At 46.5% G+C, this 22,690-nt stretch overlaps 4 protein-coding genes across 5 annotated transcripts; 3 read left to right on the forward strand and 1 right to left on the reverse strand.

Moving 5' to 3' along the window:
* Positions 1 to 3,383: 3,383 nt before the first annotated feature.
* LOC125547964 (uncharacterized) lies at positions 3,384 to 4,216 on the reverse strand. The gene has a single exon (XM_048711686.2). The coding sequence runs from the start codon at positions 4,186 to 4,188 to the stop codon at positions 3,592 to 3,594; it is 597 nt and encodes a 198-aa protein (XP_048567643.2). The 5' UTR covers positions 4,189 to 4,216; the 3' UTR covers positions 3,384 to 3,591.
* Positions 4,217 to 4,582: 366 nt separating this feature from the next.
* On the forward strand, positions 4,583 to 5,319 carry LOC147978571 (uncharacterized). Its single transcript, XM_087516632.1, has one exon. It carries the CDS (start codon positions 4,621 to 4,623, stop codon positions 5,203 to 5,205), a length of 585 nt encoding a protein of 194 aa, XP_087372758.1. The 5' UTR covers positions 4,583 to 4,620; the 3' UTR covers positions 5,206 to 5,319.
* A 2,318-nt stretch (positions 5,320 to 7,637) lies between these two features.
* Positions 7,638 to 8,530, forward strand: LOC147978572 (uncharacterized). Its single transcript, XM_087514803.1, has 2 exons — positions 7,638 to 7,737; positions 7,992 to 8,530. Exons 1-2 carry the CDS (start codon positions 7,638 to 7,640, stop codon positions 8,528 to 8,530), a joined length of 639 nt encoding a protein of 212 aa, XP_087370929.1.
* Positions 8,531 to 15,690: 7,160 nt separating this feature from the next.
* Positions 15,691 to 21,628, forward strand: LOC147978573 (ubiquitin-ribosomal protein eL40z fusion protein-like). 2 transcript variants are annotated; one of them, XM_087516634.1, is made up of 4 exons: positions 15,691 to 15,698; positions 20,941 to 21,270; positions 21,439 to 21,505; positions 21,590 to 21,628. In XM_087516634.1, the coding sequence occupies exons 2-4, from the start codon at positions 20,942 to 20,944 to the stop codon at positions 21,626 to 21,628; spliced, it is 435 nt and encodes a 144-aa protein (XP_087372760.1). In that variant the 5' UTR covers positions 15,691 to 15,698; position 20,941. The 2 variants fall into 2 exon arrangements, with proteins under 2 accessions (XP_087372760.1, XP_087372759.1); XM_087516633.1 differs by lacking the exon at positions 15,691 to 15,698 and having other exon boundaries at positions 20,924 to 21,270.
* Positions 21,629 to 22,690: the final 1,062 nt, after the last annotated feature.

Below are 22,690 nucleotides of genomic sequence, written 5' to 3' on the forward strand. Positions count from 1 at the left end.
ATGATTTAACTCATGGCTTCTCCCATTCTTGTTTCGTGCATGATTGTAGAAATTCTATCGAGTTCTTCCGGAGCACAAGGCCACAGACGACCAGATCGTGCTGCGCCAATGCAAAAAGAAGGCCCGCCAGATGCAGTACAAGGTGCGCTATGTGGCCATCTTGACATACTATCACGATGCTTTTGGTGTGAAGATGACCAAGGAAGAAGCGCAGAGGATGGGCATTACCTTGGAGAGGCACGAGTACTTGGCGGTAAGTATAAAAGATTTTTCATTCCGATATTTGGGGTACATTTCACCGTTTCATGTTGACATGCCATTATGCTTTCATTATGTAGGTGTGTCCACATTGGTGTTATGGAAAAGATGAGTCCTGGGCGGCATTGGTGGATCTTTGGTGTGATACGGATGGAGCCTGGGCGGCTACGAGCATAAAAAACAAGGCAAACTGAGGGAAGGAGGGAGTACATGCTTAGGGGAACCGAAACCACTTTCTCCACAAGACACTTAATGTATGACTAACCCCATTAAACATTCTGCTTCTTCTATTTACCGTCACTTTCTTATGTATGACTAACCTTTGTTTGGTGGTGCAGGAGGAGAAACTGAAGCGGCCGCTCTCACACATGCAGGCGTGGGAGATCGCCCATACGCGGAAGGACCCCAAGCCTGGCGAGCCCAAGTACTACGACAAGAAGACCGCGCAAAGGAAGAAGGCCTACTCCGATGGGTATCTGAGGTTACATCCTGACACACCTGACACCATTGCGACGGATCTGGATGAGAGGGTGGTGGTATTCATGTGGCCCAAGGAGCACGGTCGGGAGGAGGTTCTCGATGTTGTGATCACTCCTACTATCTCCTACACATAGCTCCATTGGATCGACCCGAGCCTGAACCAGCGCACGAGCACACCCATGACCAGTGCACAGTCACAGTCCCTCTTTCAAGAGCGGCAATCTGTAAGTATTTTCCCTCTTATCTTCATTGCTCACTTTATTTCCCGCATTTAGTAGTTTTATGACTTCCATCATGTCATACTGTAGGCCTACATGGAGTACACACGCCATGAGACCATGGCGTGGCACGAGAGCCTTTATGCATAGCATGAGCAGAACAATCGCTAGATGCAGTATGCTCTTCAGGAAATGGCGGCCGGTAGGGTTCCTCAATTGCAACCAGCACCATCTCCTCCACCACAACCAAGGCTGCTTACCTTTGAGGAGTTTGTGGCGCAGAACGCTGGCCCCTCGCCGGTTAGTTCATCCCCAATCTATTCACCCAAAGCATATCATGCCTTTCAACAAAGTCATATATCCCGTTAATATGTCTTTTCAACATCCAGGTAACCGGTGGATCAACCGTTGGTGGTGGTCTTCGCAGCACTCTCGAGTCATGGAGCCCGACCACTCCGATCCACGGAGGTGGAGGTGGAGGCGGTCTTGGTGGTAGCGCTGCCGCTAGCACTGATGACCTGGGCTTCAACGGTCTTGGCGGTGACGACCTCCGCGGTGCTCGACGTCCTGGCGCTTAAGCCTTTGGATTACTTGGGTGTGGTGATGATGATAAACTTGTGGTCTTTGATGGTCCTTTAGATGACTTGTGTGCTTCTTTATATGCTTATGCTTTGTGATGATGCTTATGCTTATGTTTATGTTGATTATGATGATGCTTATCCATATATTGTTGTGACGGTGCCAGATGATACTTAGATGTGTTCTATATGTCTATTTCCATCATATATATCTGCTGAATATTTGAATTGAATTGATGTGAAAACAAACAGAAAAAAGAAAAAATCAGATAAAAACTATGCCGACAGCTAAGCCGTCGGCATAGTGCTGGCGTGAGCACCCAGTTGCTGACACGTGGCAGCTATGCCGACGGCCTAGCCATCGGCATAGGTTTGAACTAAGCCGATAGCTAAGCCGTCGGCATAGCTATCACGTGTCAGCAACTAGGCACTCCTGTTGCAGGTCTAAGCCGACGGCTAAGCCATCGGCTCCAGGATTGACAGCTGCACGCCACGTGGCACATCTATGCCGACGGTCTAGCCATCGACGTAGTTTTAAACTATGCCGACGGCCAGACTGTCGGCATAGATGTGCCACGTGGCGCGCAGCCTTTGGTTAGCACTTTACGGCGGCCGCCGTTAGGCGGGGACGTTGCCAACGGCCGAGGCCGTCGGCATAGATGTACGGACACCGTCGGGATAGGATCTATGCTGACGGCCTTTCTATGCCGACGGCCTTCGGGGCTACGCCCATGGATATGTTGCCGACGGCCCTATGCCGATGGGGGCCGTCGGCATAGGCCTATCCTGACGGGAATCAGGGCTATGCCGACGGCTTGGGCATAGGGGTCGATTTCGGTAGTGCTGGTTGCATAGTTTATCCTTGGCCACTTCTCAAAATATATAGGTATTTGAATTTTCATGCAATACTTTGATTGCAATGATTTTTTTTGTTTATGGTTCAGAATAGCTTGCAGATTACCATCTCACTTTGTATTTGGGTTTGATAGTGCAATTTAGTTACTATCATTTCACGTCCTTCTCAAAACAAAACAAAAAAACTGTGTGTCCTTCTCAAAAAGAAATTATCATTTGACATATCTACCTTATTTTTAGCCTAATTTCACATCTCTACTGGTATGCACCTTCAAAAAGAAAAAAACCTCACGGATAGAAAAAGAAGCGAGTGGAACATGAAAAAAAAAAGTCATGCACCTGACGTATAGGTGCTCCCGAAGTTTACAGCCCAGAAACAACGATCCAAGCACCTATTCGGATGCCTACCTAACTTTATTTTTACCGGGCTTTGGGCATTATGCTTGGAAACGACAATGCAATCAGGCCCTAATCACTGCCTCTTTACATAAGCAAGATAAGACCTGAACTTCATTTTGTTGCACTAGTATACTACTTTCTCCGATTCTAAATATTTGTCTTTCTAGACATTTCAAATGACTACTACATACAGATGTATGTAGACATATTTTAGAGTGTAGATTCACTCATTTTGCTTCGTATGTAGTCATTTATTGAAATACCTAGAAAGACAAGTATTTAAGAACGGAGGGAGTATACTATAGTACGTTTGGGGTGCTGCATGCACCTGCAATGCAAACAAGTTTTGCCATCTGTAGTTAAGAATCCACCATGTAGGTAACAGAAGCTAATGGGTTTAAGATTGTAGAAACAAGTTGCTGCAGCTACAAACTGTATATAACTGATCTAGATTCAAGAGATTGAGTACTTGCACTAATCAAGCAAAGAGATGTTCCCAGCTGTATCTAACTGATCAAGATTCAAGAGATTGAGTACTAAGTACTAATCAAGCAAACAGATGTTCTCATGTTGTATCTAATTAACTGAGCAAGATTCAAGAGAAGCTCGAGTCGATCGACTTGATCCACCGAGCAGTTTTGGATCAAATCTTTGAGCACAAACTGAAACTAATAGTAGCGCTAGTGCATCGTAATCACAGTTAGCAGATCGACATAGCACATGAACCTTGATCGACGGAAACCCGAGACGGGCCGGGAAGAACAAAGCAGAAGAGAGATCGGTGATCGCCGCCGCGCGCGCTATCAGCCGTGCAGAAGCACCCAGGCGTGGATGTACTGGGCGACGATGGCCGGGCGCATCTGCCCCAGCGCGGCCTCCGCCGCGGCCAGATCGTCGATCGCGCGGAGCAGGAGCTGCTCGGCCGCGGGCGCCCAGGCGTGGGCGACTGCTGGCGGCGACGGCGGCCTGAGCATGACCTGGAAGACGCTGAAGGCCGCATGGCCGTGCGACCTCGCGGAGAGCAGGCGCCGCAGCGCCGTCTCCGCGCGGCGGGCGGCGTCGGCGTGTTGGAGTTGCCAGCTGTTCCACCGCCCCAGCGCGTTGCCCTGGAGCCCGATGCGCGCGACGCAGAGGGAGAAGACGTTGCCCAGGACGGCGTGGAGCCTGCGGACGCGCTTGACCCGGGCGATGGCGAGGTCGATGATGGGGCCGCCTGCTGAAGCGCCCTGGCCGGCGTTGGGCGGCGGGTGCACGCCCGGGCCGAATCCGCGGCAGTCCTCGGCGGCCAGGCCGTACTGCAGGCGGGCGACAATGATGGACCCCGCAATCGCGGTCGTCTCGTTGATGTAGGTGAAGCTGCCACCCGCCGCCCCCGCCGCCATGTTCCTCCACTCCGCCATTGCCGGCGTCTTTCTCTCTCTCTCTCTCTCTCTCCGGCGTGAGGAGACGTGATGCTATTTGCTGCCTCGGGGTGGGGTCGGTTGGGGCTATTTCTACCGCGCGCCGGCGAGGTAGTTTCTGGAGTCGGTGGGGTAAATGAGCCGTTACGGTGTGGGGCCCGCTTGTTGTCACGCAGAATCGTCTCGCTGCCACGTCAGAATCCATCGCGGGGGCACGAGCAGCGAGCTAACGTAGCTCCTGACCCACTGGATCGCTGGTCCCACGTACATGGGCCCATCCGTCAGTGAAGTTGTTATGTCATGGCACTGGTATGTTGACTAAGCTGGGACCTGTGAGCCCATGCCAGGCTGGCTATTTCAGCGACGACGGAGAGGGGAGGGGAGAAAGAACCCAAGAAAGAAGAGAAGAGAGAGAGAGAGAGAGAGAGAGAAATGGCGCAGCCGCCGCCATGGAAGGCGATGTACCTGTCTGTGACGAGCGACGCGATCCGATCCGCCGCCGCCGTCAAGCGAAGCGTCGCCGCCGCGCGTCGCGATCTGGCGTCCCCGCTGGTGCTGGACACCCGCGACGCCGAGGGGCGGTACACCTTGCTGGAGTCCGCGCTGACCCACATCGACCACGCATCCGGCTCCCTCTCCGCTTTCATCATCAACATGGTGGTGGCCGAGCGCCTGACGCTCCACGGCTGCGGCGCCGTCCCGTCGGAGCCGGTGGCCCGCGTCGGCGACCTCCGCGATGGCCACGGGCGCCACGACGAGTGGCTTGCTCTGATCAGGCTCCAGGCCGCCAGGGAGCACGCCCAGGACGCGCTCCGCCGAGTGGAGGGGGCCTACACTCTCCTGGCCACCGTCGGGTTCATGCTTCACAGCCAGAACCCCGACGCTCCAGGGCGCCGGCAAGCCATGGAAGGGCAGCTCCACGCCCTCGATCTCCAGCCCGTGGTGGTCGGCGTGGCGAGCATGTCCGCGCTGGCCTCCTTGGCCACCGAGCCCCCCATCCGCTACCGCATCCAGTGAGAGGTCGATCTCTTGCCTTGATCAGCTCCGCACGACTCCGCTTGCTTGCTTGACATGGATGATCGTTCGCGTTGGCTAGGGCCTAGGGCTACTTTGTCTCCTTGATATCTTGTGATTGTGAAACCATGGATGATCTATCCGTCCGTCGGATTCGAACTACTTTTCTCGATGCTGTTGTTAGCACTTTGCAAGGATCAACCGGGGAATTAATTAGATGACTGATGATGCCGTAGCGATTCCAACTGCTTTGCTGTTTGTCGATCTGAAATCCCAGAGTTACTTGTTGGTGATTTGGTTTGGTTAATCACTTAATTGCTACCATGATGTATGATGATGCGCAGCGTCGGTCGATCATGCCTGCGTAGATACGTGCGTAATACAGTACGTTTGTTGCAACTTGCAACAGACATTAGCAGTGCTTTTCTTTTGCTTTTCTGTGCCATTGCACTTTGCACTTCTTTGAACTACCACCGGCGACCACAGTCGCCTGCTTTTTACCGTGCAGTCAATTTCTCTTTTCAGCGTGCTGGTAAAGAGTCAAGACTTTGTTCTGTCTCCACAGGAGAACTCCAATACTTAAAGAAAACATATACAGTACCACAAAAGTAAAAACATATACTTTTTCATGGGGTAATGTTGCTCTTCAGAATGTACGGTTACCTAGATGTCATGTTCCTAATCGCAAAATGATGCAAAAGAATGTGAGCAGTTTTAGGCTTCATTTCTAATACCAAAACTGTAGCAACCAATCATGTGCAATTTCAGTCTCCAATATGAGCAAACAAACAAAGTGCACATTCTAAACCTGTAGAATTGTATTAATTATCTAAAAATACAAAAAATTAACAATTGTACAACCAAAACAATTTGCCATTTCTTTACCTAAAATTTCACATAATTGTTAGTGTAGGCTTATTTTTAATAAATTGTAATTATAGAACTTTTTTCTAATTAATTTCTCATTTAAATTTGAAAATTCTTTCATTGCAGTGGACAAAAAATCCAAAAGGGTTTCTATTTAATGATGAAACTAAAATGGAATGTGCAACTAGCCCATTGCACGTTTCCAAATCTGAAATTGCACAAATATTATTTGCAATTGTAGGTGCCGCATGGTCCTCGATATAATGTTTTGTATGTTTGAAGTGTTCTATTTTCTATGGACCTTTATAATAGATTCGGATCCATTTAAAAAAACCATGAGAACCATGGTAACACATGTATACAGCTCAACACAACATTAGCGGCATATGGCAAAGTTAAAAAAATGTTGAAGCTATGGCCGTCATTGATCTTACAAACATGGAACATAAATGTCTCACTACTGATTTTTTGTGCCGTCATGTGTCCTCCTAGAGATTGCCTCAATACCAGCTAGACCAACCTGGTTTATGTGCACACCTTTGACGTGCCCACCAAGTCATGACATCACCCTGTCAGAAGCACATCCTCCGGCACAACAATGTCGTGCCATCATCAGCAACTTCCCCTATAGCAATTGCCGGCATGCAGCAGAATCCGGCGAAGAGGGAGTTTCTTCATGTCCACTAAAGGTTTTTGGCCCATCATGAATTGTTTAAGATAAACCGTATAATTCAAAATAGAACCTATGTTTCAAGTCTTCGACTATCACCAAACATGGGCGTGAATTCTTTCAAAACTAAACATGCATAAGGAGAGTGGAGTGAATAGCAAAAAACTACCACATTACGGGCTATCGTTCCGAAAAACTACCGCTTTTTTTAATTTTTCAAAAAACTACCACAAAAGTGGCTGGCTGTTCCAAAAAACCCAAGTGGCCGAACGGTTAAGTCTTAACTGGGGTTATGACATGTGGGGCCCGCCCGTCAGGGTTTTGTCGGCCACAGTGCTCACGGTGCGCGGGTGACGGCCGTTAGGGCACACGGGCCGTCCCGACCAGGTCAAAACGGATCCGGCCCTCACTCTGTCTCCCTCGCGCTCACTCACTCTCACTCTCCCCCCTCACTCTCACTCTCCTCCCTCGCTCTGTTTCCCCTGGCCGAGCTCTCCATCGTCGCCGACCACCTCAGTTCCTCATCGCCGGCCAGGATGCCTTCTTGGAATGATGGGGATGAGAGCTCCGACGACAGCATGGGGGGCAACCTGATGGACATGGAGTACTTTGTAAGCTTCCTCCTCCTCTCTGTCATTATCTAGGGTTAGGGTTAGGGTTGAATCGATTTGGGAATGAGGGTTGAGGAGCTGTATATTTGTATGGATGGATTCGTTTGGTTTGGTTATCTATTAGTTTTGATATAGGGTATGGATGGCACTATGATGTCTGATCTGACCTTGAGCAAGGCAAAGCTTGACTCAAGTTGAACTAGTTGATGCATTGGTTCTGATGTACCTTTTACTGCATGTAGGACACACCTGACACCATCCCTGAGCCACTCTAGGGTGGTGCTCCCATGGAGGAAGTTGCCAAGTGTACTCTGCACGATATGAAGCCTAGGAAGTGTGTTGCTTTTGAAGGTGCTAACACTGGGAGGAGGTTCTATGGATGCCCTGTTCAGGTGAGTAATTGAGTATGCTGGGTGGATTCAGTTAATGTCTAGTGGATTCAGTTATGCCTAGTGGATTGAGTTATGCCTAGTGGATTCAGTTATGCCCAGTGGTTACTGAATTTGTACATTAACTCTGTTTGAACTGAATTTAGTACTGAATTTATGGTTACATGTCCTCCTTGTGTACCAAGCCTCTTTTTGAATTGAAGTTAGAACTGAATTTATGCATTTTCTGAAGTATGTGTTCTCTGATCAAACTACATGGAGGTGTGAATTGTGGTGTAGTTCAGTGGGTTGATCCTGCCTGGCCTGATGTACTTAAGAACTGCCTCATCAAGTTGTGGGAAATGTTCCATGAGCAAAACCTTGGAAGGATTCAAGACAAGCACGCATATGAGGATGAGGTTGTCAAGTTGAAGAAGGACTATGATCATCTCTGCACTGAGTATCATAAAATGGTTGATGATGTTAGCAAGATGTTTGACTGGCAGGATGGTGTTGGCAAGATTGACTACCAAAAAGCAATGGATGCTGAGAAATTTGAGAAGCAGAAGGAAGAGCTAGAGCTGGAGATGAAGATGGAGAAGCTAAGGCTAGCAAAAGAACAGAGGTGTATCCTTCAGGCCCAAGCAGACATAATTCACAACACCAGGAAGTCAATGAAAGAGATAAAGGTGGACAGGGATCTTCTTGCACAAGAGAAGACAGAGCTTGAGAAAGTAGTTGCTAATCTGCTGAATGCTGGCCATGGGAGCAAGGAAAAGCTTGAGAAAATCAAGGCCATACTGGAGGCTTGAAGATTTGGACAATGGTGGTTAAGTAAGTAAGGTGGCCTACACATATAACAGGCCTTGCAAGATGATGGTAGGAGTATATTTTGTGCAGTCCTATATGAACTATTTAAGTTATGGTAACTAGAGTGGTGGAGAACCTTTGCTAAGTCTGGCTTATGTTATTGTACTGTTAAGAACCTATCTATCTTAAGTAATGCAGTGAAGAACTGTTTTATTTCTTTAGGTTGTTTTCCTGAAAGTAGCAATGCTGAACTAGTATATTTTTGGGCTAAAACCATTATGTACACATTGTGGGCCTAGACTGGGCTGTTTTATTACTCCACCTACCTACCACCAACCATTAGTAGTCTATAAAGCCTACCCCTTGAGTGAAACCACAATCAATCCCCCCATCCCCACCCTTCTCAACCCCCCAGCCGCCAAAGAAACCCTAGAATCCAAGGGAGAGATGGATCCTGGAGAGGTCATAGATGGAGAAGAAGAGGTGCCCAGGCAAGCCAGACGCAAAGATGCAAGGAGGAGGGCGAGAAGGCAACTTGCTGAGATGATCCTTGCAGCACGCAACCGCAAGGACATAGAGCAGTTCTTGGAGGCATTCCCCCCTGGTTCCAACCCTAGTGAGGATGATATCATCTAGTGGGCAAGGAGGAGGGCAAATTTCCATCCCTTTCAGGTCACTAGGTAGAGGTGGACTAGGATTCTGTACCCATGATGCTGCTGTTATGTTTCCGTGTTCCTAGATCTGTCTTTCTATCTATGTGATGTTTGAAGTTGGTGTAAGAACAATGTTGAATGAGCTATGTATGTGATGAATCAAGTTGTCTATGATGCAATGCAATGTATGAAGCTGGTGAAAGAAAAATGTTGAATGATCTATCTATGTGATGAATCAATCTGTCTATGATGCAATTTATGAGTGAATCTTTTATCTATATTTGTATGTATGAATGAATTGATCTGGTGATCTTGATGTTTTAAGTTAGATATGTTATGGTTTGGTCAGATGGCCATATCTTGTTGTTTTAGGTTTGATCTCTTAGGGTTTGGTGCCTAGATGGGCAAATCTTGATGTTTTAGCTTTGATATGTTAGGTTTTGGTCCTAGATAGCCACTTTGGGGTTGGTCGACAAGTAGCCACCCAAAGTGGCCAAATTTGGGTGGCTTTAGGGTTGGTCGACAAGTTCCACCCCAAAGTGGCCAAATGTGGCCACTTTGGGGTTGGTCGACAAGTAGCCACCCAAAGTGGCTAAATGTGGGTGGCTTTAGTGATGGTCGACAAGTAGCCACTTTTGGGGTTGGTCGACAAGTAGCCACCCAAAGTGGCCAAATGTGGGTGGCTTTAGGGATGGTCGACAAGTAGCCACTTTTGGGGTTGGTCGACAAGTAGCCACCCAAAGTGGTCAAATGTGGGTGGCTTTAGGGTTGGTCGACAACTAGCCACTGTTGGGGTTGGTCGACAAGTTGCCCCCCAAAGTGACCAAATTGACCTAATCATATCAATCAATTATCAACAAAATAAATCACTTGATCTACATAACAATGCTCAGCATAAGAAATAATTTCATATGAAACAATTCATAACCTAGGACATATCAAATCAAAATAGAGCTTGACAGCAGATAACTTAATTGTTCCAAGCTGTTCAAACACAGACCATATAACTTAATTGTTCCAAGCAGTTCATACATAGACCACATAACTTAATTGTTCAAATGAAAACAGAGTTCACTGCAAATAACACAGATAGCAAGCATGCCTAACAAGCAGAGTTCAAGGCATAAAGCATAGTTGAGTGCAACACATTCAATGGTTGCCACTGGCTGTGAAATACAAAGCAAGTTTGCTTGGGGCCTTCCTCTTCCTCTTAGAACCAACATCAGCTTGACCTGATGTTGATGCTGCCCTTGGAGCATTGAAACCTCTTACACTTGACCTGGTGTTCTTTGCTGGAGATGATGCACTTGACCTGGTGTTGTTGGCTGGTGCTGAAGCAGGTGGTGGGTTCTTTCTCTTTCTTGATCCACCCGTTGAAACTGCAGTAGATGTGGTTGCCCTTGTTGTAGCAGATGTGGTTGACCTTGTTGAAGCTGTTGCTGGTTTCCTGCCCCTAAGTGGTCCTAAAGCTGGAGCAGGACCTGAAGCTGGAGCTGGACCTGAAGCTGGAGCTGGACCTGATGATGTGGCCCTAGCTGGAGGTGGCCTGGTTGGTGCTGAAGTTGCTGGGTAGGATGCCCTGTTTTCCTACAATTAAAAACAAGTTGTAGCTCACAAGATGTATGCATTAAAAACAAGTAGCAAATTTTCCTTGTTGAACTGGCTTAGTTACCTGGTGGTTGTTTTTCCTTGTCATAAACTTGGCCTTAAGTCTGTCTCCACACATTGTCCACCTGTGGCCTTGCAGACCACAGTTACTACATGTTATTGTGCCCATCCTTGATGTATCCTTTGGAGCTGGCACCTCAAATTCATCCTTTCTCCTAGCTGTCTGCTTCTTGCCTTTCTTCTCCCTGAAAACTGGTGGTTCTATGTCTGGTGTGTTGGTGTTGGGCCAGAATTCAGGGCCAGGGACAGGGTAGATGATGTGCTGGTATGCAGCCTTATACATTGGCTTCTTAAAGAATGGATGCACATAATCTTCTGGGTGAACTTTTATCTTCTGCATTGCAGATATTGCATGGTGGCAAGGTGATCCAGTCACGTCCCACCTCCTGCAAGAGCAGCTCCCTACATCAAGCTTCACACAATATGTGTTCTCTCCACTAGTTACTTGCCAGATGTTGGGACCAGCCATATTTGCTTCACAGTATTTAGCCCACTTCTTGATCTCCTCAAGCTTCTCCATGTAATGTGGGGTTATTTCCCACCTACAGCTCTCTATTTTCTCTCTAATGCCCTGGTACTTAACCATTAGTTTGGTCCTCAACCCTTCAAACATGGTCTTAATTGGTTTTGACCTAACATCTAGAATCATTTTGTTGAAAACCTCACTAAGGTTGTTCACTACCAAGTCAGTCTTGCACACATGATCCATTGAATATCTAGCCCAACACTCCTTAGGGATGCCATTCAACCACATGTAGGTTGGTTCACATGCTGCTTTCAAACCTGCCATTCCTTCTTTGTGACCATGTTCAGTGAAGGAATAGCTAGCTTTGTCAACCCATTTCTTAAGTTCTTCTACTCTAAAGCCAGCTGACTGGAAGTTGGCACATATGTGTCTTAGGCAATATCTTTGTGGGGATTGAGGAAATACTTCATTAATTGCTTTAAGAAGGCCCTGTTGTTTGATTACATAAGGTAGTAATGAGATAACTATAGCAGCATTGCTATGTGCATAAGAATAATACAGAGTCAGAGAAAATACCTTCTGCCTGTCAGACATGATGGTGTAGTTCCCAAACTGGTTGCTGGTGTCAATGCAGACTCTAAGTTGGTTTAAAAACCAGGTCCAGCTAGGCCCATCCTCTTTGTCAACCACCCCAAAAGAAATTGGGAACACATTGTTGTTCCCATCTCTCCCAATTGCTGCCAATATCTGCTAGCCTGTGGATAACTTGATGAAGCAACCATCAAGTTCTGCATAAACAGAGATAGTTAGGGCAAAATTGAATAACTTGATTACATTTCTAACATGATTAAATCACTGATTTGTACCTATGAAAGGCCTACAACCAGCAAGAAATCCATCTTTTGATGCCTGGAGGCAATAGAACATGTACTTGAACCTTGGTGTGGGGGCTGGGTTCAAAGGATCCTCAAAAGTTGTCACTATGCACCTGCTTCCAGGGTTTGTGTCAAGCACACATTGTAGGTAGTCCCTCAACCTCAGATACTGCTTTCTATGATCACCTTGCACAACATCAACAACCATCAGTCTTGCCCTATATGCCAAACTCCTAGGTACATGCACCCCAAACTTCTTCTTAGTATGTTTGAGAACTGTCTCTACATCAGCCTTTACATTTGATCTAACTGTGTCCTCCACAGCTTCTGCAACCCATTCAGCAGTAACCTTTGTACTCTCTCCACAAGCTCCACAACTATGATCCATGTGGCACTTCTTAATTGTGAATGTATCTTCATGGGCTACTTTGGATGCAGTCATGAAAAATTCACATCCATTCTTCCTCTCTAGGCACCAAACAATAACCCTTGATGGTTCATTCCTATGGTACTGAAAGTTTCTCAAAGTCGTAACATGAAAATTTCTCAATGCCTTTCTAAACTCATACACATTGGTGAAGCAAAGGTCCTTGCACAGCTGCTCATGTGCATCAGGTACCTTTGGGTCATACCATTTCCTCTCTTTCTTCTTCTTCTTCAATCTTCTCTTCCTTCCAGAAGGTAGTCTTGGAGTCTCCCCATCTGAGTGAGAAATGCCCACATCACCAGGGAAGCAATACTCATCAGCTTCAGGTACAAAATCTTGAAACTTTGGGATCTCTGGCTGACTGTGAGCTCTGGAAGTTGGACCTGGATTTGCTGCTGCTCTTCTCACAGGCTTGAGTTTCTCAGGCCTGCATTTTTCCACAACTATTTCCTCTCCACTGTTAGCCTCTTTCTCCTCCTGCCAAAACTCTGAAACATCATTGTCACCTTCAAACTGTGGTCTGTCTTCTACAACATCTCTTTCTTCTTCATTTCCAATATTTTCTTCACCTCTCTTCCAAGCCTTGTAAGACATCTTTATCCCTCTATAGTCACCCCTATCAATCTCAAAGTCTGAGGATGATTTGTCAATATCATCATCCTCTTGACCAGCAGCCTGTCCATCATCATCTCCACCATTAGCTTCTGAAATGTTGAAGTTACAGCTTTGCTCTGTGTTCAAATTAACTTCAAGAGGGTGGACCACTCCATCTTGTGACAGACTTAACACAAAATCAGGACCCCCCACTGGACTGCCTATTGGAATTTGTTCTTCACAAACATTGTGAGCCCTGTTACAATCAACATCTCTATATTAATTTGCCTTGGAAACAATGATATTGAGCACTGTGAAATCTAAGTGGTCTATCATTTCTTCAACTGCATCTTGACTATCCAGAAGAAATAAACCTTCCTGTCCAATCCCTTGTTCTTTTACCCAGTACATGTAGTCATCTGACCCATAGCCTTCAGTCTCAGTAAGTGCTATCAAGTTCAGAAATGTGATGTCCGAAACAGAAAACCTCCTTTCCATATTATCTCTGCCCTGGAAATGCAGCCTAACCTCCCAAATTTCATCATCCAGTCTGCATTACATAATATGTTATTTGAAAAGCCCAACTAACTAAGTGTTTTTTGCTACAAAAATTCAGTGCACACTAACTATAAAGTACAGTAAGGAATCTGAATCCAACAAATGCTTCTCTGAATCCACCATGCATTTCTACTAAATCTAACTAATCCTTCAGTGCTAGGTGATACTGTTGCATCCAAAACATGCCACAGAGTGTTTGCTCAACTATTATTCAGTGCATGTTCATGTTCTAAGATGAATCTCAGCAGCATCAACCTAGGGTTTGGTCAAAAAAACTAACTAAATTATGCTATGTTGTTTGAAATGAACAAGCAGAAATGCAGAAACTGTTGAAGGAGCTCATAAGAGGAAAAAAAAACTTACTCCACCCCTCCAAATGCAGAGGCCCAGTGCTGGGAGTTGGCCGGATCTGCCTGCACAGCGCTAGCAAGAGACCTCAGTGCTCTGTACTCAAGCGAGAACTGGCAATCATCAGGCGACGGCGGTGTAGCCTGTGGCGTAGGAGCCTGCATCAGAGCTGCAGCCTGTGGTGTCCGCTGCGGGGCGGCGGCGCCGCCGGCTGGGTTGCAAAGCTACCACTCCCCAGCCAGTTATCAACCTCTGAGAACTCGCCGCCTCCATCCCCCCTTCCACCTCCACCCATTGAATGGCCGCCATCGCCTAGTTTCGCCGCCGCCGCCATCGAAGAGGGAGGCGCGCACAAGAGAGAGGGAGACAGAGAGGGGGAAGACAGAGTGAGGGCGGGCCGGATCCGTTTGACCTGGTCGGAACGGCCCGTGCGCCCTAACGGCCGTCACCCGCGCGCCGTGAGCACTGTGGCCGACAAAACCCTGACGAGCGGGCCCCACATGTCATAACCCCAGTTAAAACTTAACCGTTCGGCCACTTGGGTTTTTTGGAACAGCCAGCCACTTTTGTGGTAGTTTTTTGAAAAATTAAAAAAGCGGTAGTTTTTCGGAACGATGGCCCGTAATGTGGTAGTTTTTTGCTATTCACTCTAAGGAGTGATATACATGGATTGGCCGGCCCTAGACGTCCTTGGAGCATGCTGATGGCCATGCGTGCTCTTTTTTAATTAGCCCGTGAACATGTATGATACGCGTGTTGATGAAACGATGTGCCTCTTAAACAGGATGACCCACGGCGGCATGGGTGAGGCGGCCAACGCCATCTTGGCTAGGCTAGGCTAGCTCAGTGCGGCGGCGGTGATCGTGCGCAACGTATGTTGGTGGTGGGGTGTTTTTTCTTCTCTTGCGCAGCTGCCTTGGTCGAGGCGATCCCCATTTTCATGGCTGCCCAATGCACCGAATGATGACTCTGAAGGTCATTAACCCTTTTTTCTTTTTTGTGGGTGAAGGTCATTAAAACTTGTGCACGGGGCAAACCTAGCGCGTGATCCTACAACAACTAGCTATCTATGCGGAGTGTGTTGATGTGGCTACGACAATTGGGAAGGCCCACTCTTTGCATTGTCGAACCTAAGCTTGGTTCGGCCAAATTGTCAATTTGTATCACCTTGCAAAAAAAGAAGTCAATTTGTATCTCAACCATCGAATAAAAAACAAGGGTTCTCAAACAAGTGATTTTTATTTTTGCATGAGCTTCTCACGTGTCCAAACATCACAAAAATAATTGCACGCACATGAGCAACTTGGATGCCTATTTTTTAATATTATTTTTTGAATTTACCACGAGCAGGTATAGCTGAGCCTGGAGTAAAATCGTTGCTTTCCTCCTATGTTGATAATTCAAAAAAAATGTCACATCAGATGGTCAGCTACTCGCTCATGTAGTAGGGGTGATTTAGGACGTGGGCTTGGAGGAACCCGGGCTTAGCTCATTGCTTGAGCTTACAGCTTCCGGTCGTAAATCCAAGTCGGACCGTTCGAAAAAATGTCGTAAATCCTCTAGGAGGGCGAAATTTTCTAAATCTTCTATTGTTTCCTCATGAATGGCATGTTCTTTAATACCAGAGGTCTTGGTGACTTGGCTAAACATCTATTCATTGCGGAATGTAATAGGGAACATAATTTAGCTTTTTGGCTTTATCTGAAACGGGGAGACGTGATTTCTCAGTAAGTCTTCTTAACCGTCTTTCTGGCGGGATAGACTATACTTGGATTTCTCGGCCACCTCGAGGTCGTTCTGGGGGCATTTTACTTGGCGTAAACACGGGGACTATGGATGTGTTGGCTAGTTCGGATGGTGAGTTCCACATTAAACTCCATATCCGGAACAAAGCTGACAACTTCACATGGACCCTCGTCGCTGTGTATGGAGCAGCCCAGGATGAGTTCAAGGCTGATTTTCTCCGTGAATTGGTTAATCTGGCGAAGGAGAATCCCTACCCCATTCTTATCGGTGGGGATTTTAATTTGCTACGATTTCCAAATGAGAAAAGCTGAGGTAGGTTTGATAATCATTGGCCTTTCCTCTTCAATGCTGTCATAGACAGTCTAGATTTGCGAGAGGTTTCCATGATTGGAAGACAGTTCACTTGGGCGAACAGTCTTCCAGAACCAACATATGAGAAACTAGATCGCATATTAATGGATACCGACTGGGAATCCAGATTCCCTATGGTTTCTGTACGCGCTCTACCTCGCATAGAGGCTATCTCAGACCACGCACCCATCCTTTTAACTACTGGATTGCCACGACCGCAGCACAGACGCAAGTTCAAGTTTGAACTGGGTTGGTTGCATCGGGATGGATTCCATGACATGGTCAAGAAGGTGTGGGATAAACCGGTTGCCGGGCTTACCCCAATACACAAATGGAACAACAAAATTCGTGCATTACGTAAGTTCCTTAGTGGTTGGGCTAGGCACACTTCGGGTATCCTCAAAAAGGAGAAGCTTCGTCTTTGGTCTATCATTGATGAATTAGAAGCCTTGGCAGAGGTTAGACCTCTATCTGAGCATGACATCGAGATCAAGAGTCATTCAAATGCACAGATAGCTAGCATGCTGCGTGAGGAGGAACTCAAATGGTACCAACATAGTAACTCTCAATTTATCCTGAAAGGTGATTCGAATACTAGATTTTTCCATGGAGTTGCCAATGGCAGACACCGGAAGAAAATTATTCATTCCCTACAACAGGATGAGGGCATGATTGAGGGACATGAGCAACTTAAATCTTATATCACTAATTATTATAAAAATTTGTTCGGAGCCCAAGAGGAAGGTAACTTCTCAATGGATGAGTCCCGAACGAATGACATCCCCAGGTCTCTGATGAGGAAAACGACCTTCTAATAGCCCCATACTCCGAGGAGGAAGTTAGAAAGGCAGTTTTCCTAATGGAGCACAACAAAGCCCCGGGTCCAGATGGTTTTCCAGCTGAGTTCTACCAGAACTTCTGGGAAGTCATCAAGTCAGATCTCCTACTTTTTTTTAGCGACCTACATGCTGGCCATCTGGAATTGTTTCGCTTAAACTTCAGTGAGATTATTTTATTACCTAAGGTTAATGAGGCTGAAAGGATACAACAATATAGACCTATTTGCCTCCTTAATGTTAGTTTTAAAATATTCACGAAGGTTGCGACTATTAGGCTAAATTCGGTTGCTGAACATGTGATTCGTCCTTCATAGATTGCTTTTAAGCAAGGAAGAAACATCCTAGATGGAGTTGTTATCCTTCATGAAACAGTCCATGAATTACATCAAAAAAAGTTGAATGGGGTGGTACTCAAAATAGACTTTGAAAAAGCGTATGACAAAGTCAAATGGCCATTTCTTCAACAGACTCTCAGAATGAAAGGATTTTATGCAGAGTGGTGCGCTATGGTCCATAGCTTCGTTTCTGGAGGTAGTGTTGCCATTAAGATCAATGATGACGTTGGACACTATTTCCAAACAAAGAAGGGATTGCGACAAGGTGACTCGGTATCGCCCATGCTATTCAATATAGTGGCGGATATGCTAGCGGTCATGATTGAGCGTGCCAAGGTTGATGGCCAAATTGATGGAGTAGTAAGTCATCTAGTTCATGGTGGTCTCTCTATACTTCAATATGCCGACGATACGATTCTCTTCATGGATCATGACCTCGAGAAAGCGAGAAATCTGAAATTAATTTTATCAGCATTCGAGAAACTCTCAGGTCTGAAGATCAACTTTCATAAAAGTGAATTATTTTGTTTTGGCGAGGCTCAAGACGAGGCCCACCTGTACGCTGAACTGTTCGGATGTGGGTTGGGCCAGTTTTCGATCACATATTTGGGGATACCGATACATTATCGGAGACTCACAAATGATGAATGGAAACATGTCGAGGAGAGGCTGCAAAAAAGACTTAGCAGTTGGAAAGGTAAATTGTTGTCTCTAGGTGGAAGATTGGTCCTCATAAACTCAGTACTAAGTAATATGGTACTATATATGATTTCCTTCTTCCAGTTGCCAAAAGGAGTTTTACATAGATTGGATTATTTCCGATCAAGATTCTTTTGGCAAGGAGATAGCGAGCGAAAAAAATATCGACTGGCTAAATGGAGTGTGGTTTGTCGTCCCAAAGATCAAGGCGGGTTGGCCATTCATGACCTTGAGGTTAAGAATAGGGCCCTCCTTGGCAAATGGTTGTTTAAATTACTGACCGAAAATGGTGTATGGCAAACCCTCCTGAGGAGGAAATATGTGGGCTTCAAGGCGGTATCCCAAGTATACTGGAAGCCTGGGGATTCTCACTTTTGGGGGTTCTAATGGCTACGAAGAAATATTTCTTCTCCTATGGATCCTTCTCGATTAAGGACGGCTCGGAAATTAGATTCTGGGAGGACAAGTGGCTAGGAAATGCCACACTCCGGGAACAATATCCGGCTCTATACAACATTGTGCGTCACAAGGGTGATACTATTGCCACTGTAATGGAATCATTTATGCCAAATGTGACGTTCAGAAGAGATTTAATTGGACCTAGACTCCAATCGTGGTACATCCTGCTTCAACGGTTGTCCACGGTGCAATTGTCACATGGGTCTGATGTATTTCGATGGAACCTACATGAGAATGGAAAATTCTCAGTGGAGTCTATGTATAGAGCGTTAATCCAGTCTGATGTGCCAGTAGATAATAATAAGAAGATCTGAAAGATGAAGATACCTCTTAAAAATAAAATATTTGCATGGTATCTTCGTCGCGGAGTCATTCTTACTAAAGATAACCTTATCAAGAGGAATTGGTATGAAAGTCCACGATGTGTTTTTTGTCATCATGTTGAGACAATAAAACATTTATTCTTCCAATGCAAATTGGCTCGGTCTATATGGTCAGTCATCCAGATAGCTTCTGGCTTGTATCCTCCTTGTAGTGTTGCCAATGTATTTGGTAACTGGTTACATGGGATTGATCACAGGTTTAGAACTCTTCTTAGGGTGGGAGCGCTAGCCGTTATTTGGTCGCTTTGGCTATGTAGAAATGATAAGGTTTTTAACGATAAAAGTACTTCTCTAATGCAGGTTATCTACAGATGTACCGGGACTCTTCGTTTATGGTCCTTTCTACAACGCGTGGAGAATCGAGACCTATTTACGGAGGTGTGTACACGATTGGAGGATACGGCGAGGGATACTTTTATCCAACATGGGTGCAACATGATCATAGGATTGGCCCACCTCCGCTTTAGGCGTTATACAGACTCTATCTTTGTATTCCGCCTATCTATTTTTCGTTCTTGCAGAGGACTTTGTGTGGCTGTGTGCATCTTAGTTATGCAGAGGCTGGGTGTAATGCTTAAACCTTTTAAGTAATAAAGCGTCCCTTTTCGAAAAATGTTGATAATTCAAAATGGGTCCCATGCTCATCATCACTCGGTGAATAGTAATTAAAAAATACAAAAAATCTGAAATTCTTAGGAATCCAAGCTGCTCATGTTCTATCGAAATAGGCTTTCGCCGCGCTTTATAAATAAAGCAACGGTCCATACAATCCAAGTTCAACCGCACTGAGCATACAACGGTTGGGGCCACAGCACAATCAAGCCCAAGAAAGCATAAAAGAAATAGAAAGAAAAGGCCACCTAGTGGCGTCCGCATAACGGCACTACGAGAAAGATAGTCGACGCGCCGAAGCCAGGAGCGCATCCATCATCAATCCAAGTAAGGAATTTGAAGAGGGAGTCAGACGCCTTCCTCGGGAAAACCTTCTCTATCACCATCTTATTTCTAGTCGTCCAAAGAGTCTACGTCATCGCTGCAAAAATAAGCTAAAATAGGCGGCGATGACGTGACGGCTGATTGCGAAGAGCTGCTCATGTTCGCGCTCGTGATACGTAAATCTAGTTGAGACCTGCTGCCAGTTGCATCGAGCCCCTTTTGCGCGAGACATGATGAGTTGACCGAGCCAGTTGGTTAGCTGTGGATAAAAAGCCCCCCTTGATGTTGCGTGTGTGTATGCCGTGGTGGGGGTCGAATGATCAGGACCCCATGATAGCTTGGCGCTGGATGAACATGACCCCGATCGATTGAGGAGGACGCGCCGTGATACGCCACACCCCAGTCGGTTGAGGGTTGATAAACAGGACCCTGTGGAAGCCGTAGGCAGTTGAGGGTGGATGAATAATAGAGGACCCCGTTTCGACCGTAGTCGGTTGCCGCTAGATGAACGCATCCCTGTTTCGGCCGTTTTACGGTACGCCACAATCCAGCCAATGATGGAGTGGGTCAATGAACATGACCCCGTATCGGCCGTTCCGACCCAACGGGTTGGCTCCCGGTCAACATGATGCCGTTTTGGCCGTTTCAATCTAGCCGGTTGGCTCCCGATGAACAGTTGTTGCTGTTTCGTTCGTTTCGACCCAGCCAGTTGACTTCCGATAAACAGGACACGTAGCACTAGGGAGCAGCGAATTACCCAAAGGTGGAAATCGTAACAGACTGGGTTGCTACGATAATGTCATGGAATGATCTACGACTTGCAGCATGAACTTGCATCTAGCCAGAAGGAACTTATGAATTAATTAGAGTGTAGAGATATTTTGTTTGGAATTATGTCTCTCTCTATATCCGTGCCGGTCACATACATGTTCCGTTACCGTGGCATACTCAGTTCCGTAGCGGCCGAGTTTCCGTTTCCTCCGATCGATCGCTATATAGGAGTATTTCGTAGCGGCCGCCGTCTCCGGAGCAGCGCTACGCACATCACACCTCCGCCACCTTGACGGCCCACGACGATGCAGATCTTCGTGAAGACGGTCACCGGGGAGACTCTCACGCTTGAGGTCGAGAGCAGCGACACGGTGGACAGCGTCAAGGCCCAGATCCAGCGGAAGGCAGGAATCGACGGCGATCAGCCACCGTCTGTCCTCTTCGCCGGGAAGCAGCTAGAGGAGGAGGAGGATGGCCGACGAACCCTGGCCGACTACGGCATCGGCAAGGGGTCGACCCTGCACCTCGCACTCGGGCTCCGCGGCGGCTACCAGCGGACCGGCTACGCATGCGTCGATCCCGGCCTCCGAACGCTTGCGCTCAGCTACAATGAAAACAAGATGATCTGCTGCAAGTACGTGCCTATAGCCCTATATATATATATATATATATATGTATATATATATATATATATATATATATACTTATATATATATATATATACTTGATTTTGTTTTCCAATCTCGATCGGTTCAGTGCCATATTGCTCCGCCATTGATTCGTTCGTTCTCGATGAAATTAGGTGCTATGCACGCCTCTCGCCGAGGTCTACCAACTGCCGCAAGAAGAAGTGTGGCCGCAGCAGCGACGTAATTTCTCTCTTCAAATTAGTTTCTCATTGGCAGTAATTTACATGTTCATTCTGTGATGTTATGCGTTTTCTTTTTCTTCAGCTGAGGCAGAAGAAACCGCTTGGACGGCATTATTGGTGAAGCAACTTTACCGGGGCAGCAGTGACATGCGTACTAGTAACTGCGGAATCCACCATCTTCCCATAAGGACTTGCGGATATATAGATACTATGATCATTCATAGACTTGCTCTCCACCAATGATCTGAGTTTCTTGTTTGGCATGGCTGTGACACCGAATTGATGTTTGAATGTATGTCTAGTTCCATCGTTAAGTGACGTTGGCAATTTCTGTTTAGACTCGATTGCACAGTTCGTAGGATTATCTTACATGAACAGTACATGGTATAGATTGTAGATTCTAGTCCATAGGAGGACATATTTCCCATGACCAAAAATTAATAGAGGCGGTGAAGTGGCATAGTGGGACGGGTCACGGGTGGTCTCCTTGTTGCCTTGTCTCGGGGCTGTCAGTGATGAGCGTTGTCTTCGTCAGACGAGGAGAGAATCATGAACTCTTTGGTTGGCGCCGAGAAGGCCCCATCATTCAGTGGAGCCGTCCGTTGCCTCCCCATGTACATGAGTTTTGGACGTATGCACGGCTATATGTTCGAGATCTGGTCGTATGTATGTTACAATTTAAACGGGACAAAATCATGCAGCTTGGTTGTATGCACGAGTATAAATGGTTACAAAATCAGTGTTTCTCAGTATCCACGAGCGAATGGATCGGTCAAATCCAAAAAATCATGCTAGTTTATAAAAATTACTTTTATATGGCTACAACCTCTTGTACTCGGCCGCTTGGCATGGACCCCCCCCCCCCCCCACCCCGACATGCGCAAAAGCCAAGCGGAAGGCGCAGAACTGAGGCAGCAACCTTTGGAAAGACAGACACACGACAGTTGGTCGAGGTCGGGCGACCTCACAAGAAAAGGCTTTCCTCCTCCTTCCATCGGTGCCCTCATCGGTCCGCCTCATCTCCGATGGCCTTTGGGACATGGAGATGCAAAGTATACGGCAGGTATCTTACCCTAAGTCGGTTCGTTCGTGTGCCCCTCGTTGCTTCCCCCATAGAAGACAGAACATGGTTTCGAGATAAGAGAAAGATTAGTTCTAACATTGTATAGATTGATTGATGGTT

Source organism: Triticum urartu, chromosome 3A (assembly GCF_056163025.1).
Source record: "Triticum urartu cultivar PI428250 chromosome 3A, HENAU_Tu73, whole genome shotgun sequence".
Lineage (NCBI taxonomy): Eukaryota > Viridiplantae > Streptophyta > Magnoliopsida > Poales > Poaceae > Triticum > Triticum urartu.

Coding starts and splice junctions, on each gene's coding strand:
- LOC125547964 (XM_048711686.2), bottom strand. CDS start 4,188: ATGGCGGAGTGGAGGAACATGGCGGCGGGGGCGGCGGGTGGCAGCTTC.
- LOC147978571 (XM_087516632.1), top strand. CDS start 4,621: ATGGCGCAGCCGCCGCCATGGAAGGCGATGTACCTGTCTGTGACGAGC.
- LOC147978572 (XM_087514803.1), top strand. CDS start 7,638: ATGGAGGAAGTTGCCAAGTGTACTCTGCACGATATGAAGCCTAGGAAG. Junction 7,738..7,991: donor GAGGTTCTATGGATGCCCTG/TTCAGGTGAGTA, acceptor CTCTGATCAAAC/TACATGGAGGTGTGAATTGT.
- LOC147978573 (XM_087516634.1), top strand. CDS start 20,942: ATGCAGATCTTCGTGAAGACGGTCACCGGGGAGACTCTCACGCTTGAG. Junction 21,271..21,438: donor AACAAGATGATCTGCTGCAA/GTACGTGCCTAT, acceptor CGATGAAATTAG/GTGCTATGCACGCCTCTCGC. Junction 21,506..21,589: donor AGTGTGGCCGCAGCAGCGAC/GTAATTTCTCTC, acceptor CTTTTTCTTCAG/CTGAGGCAGAAGAAACCGCT.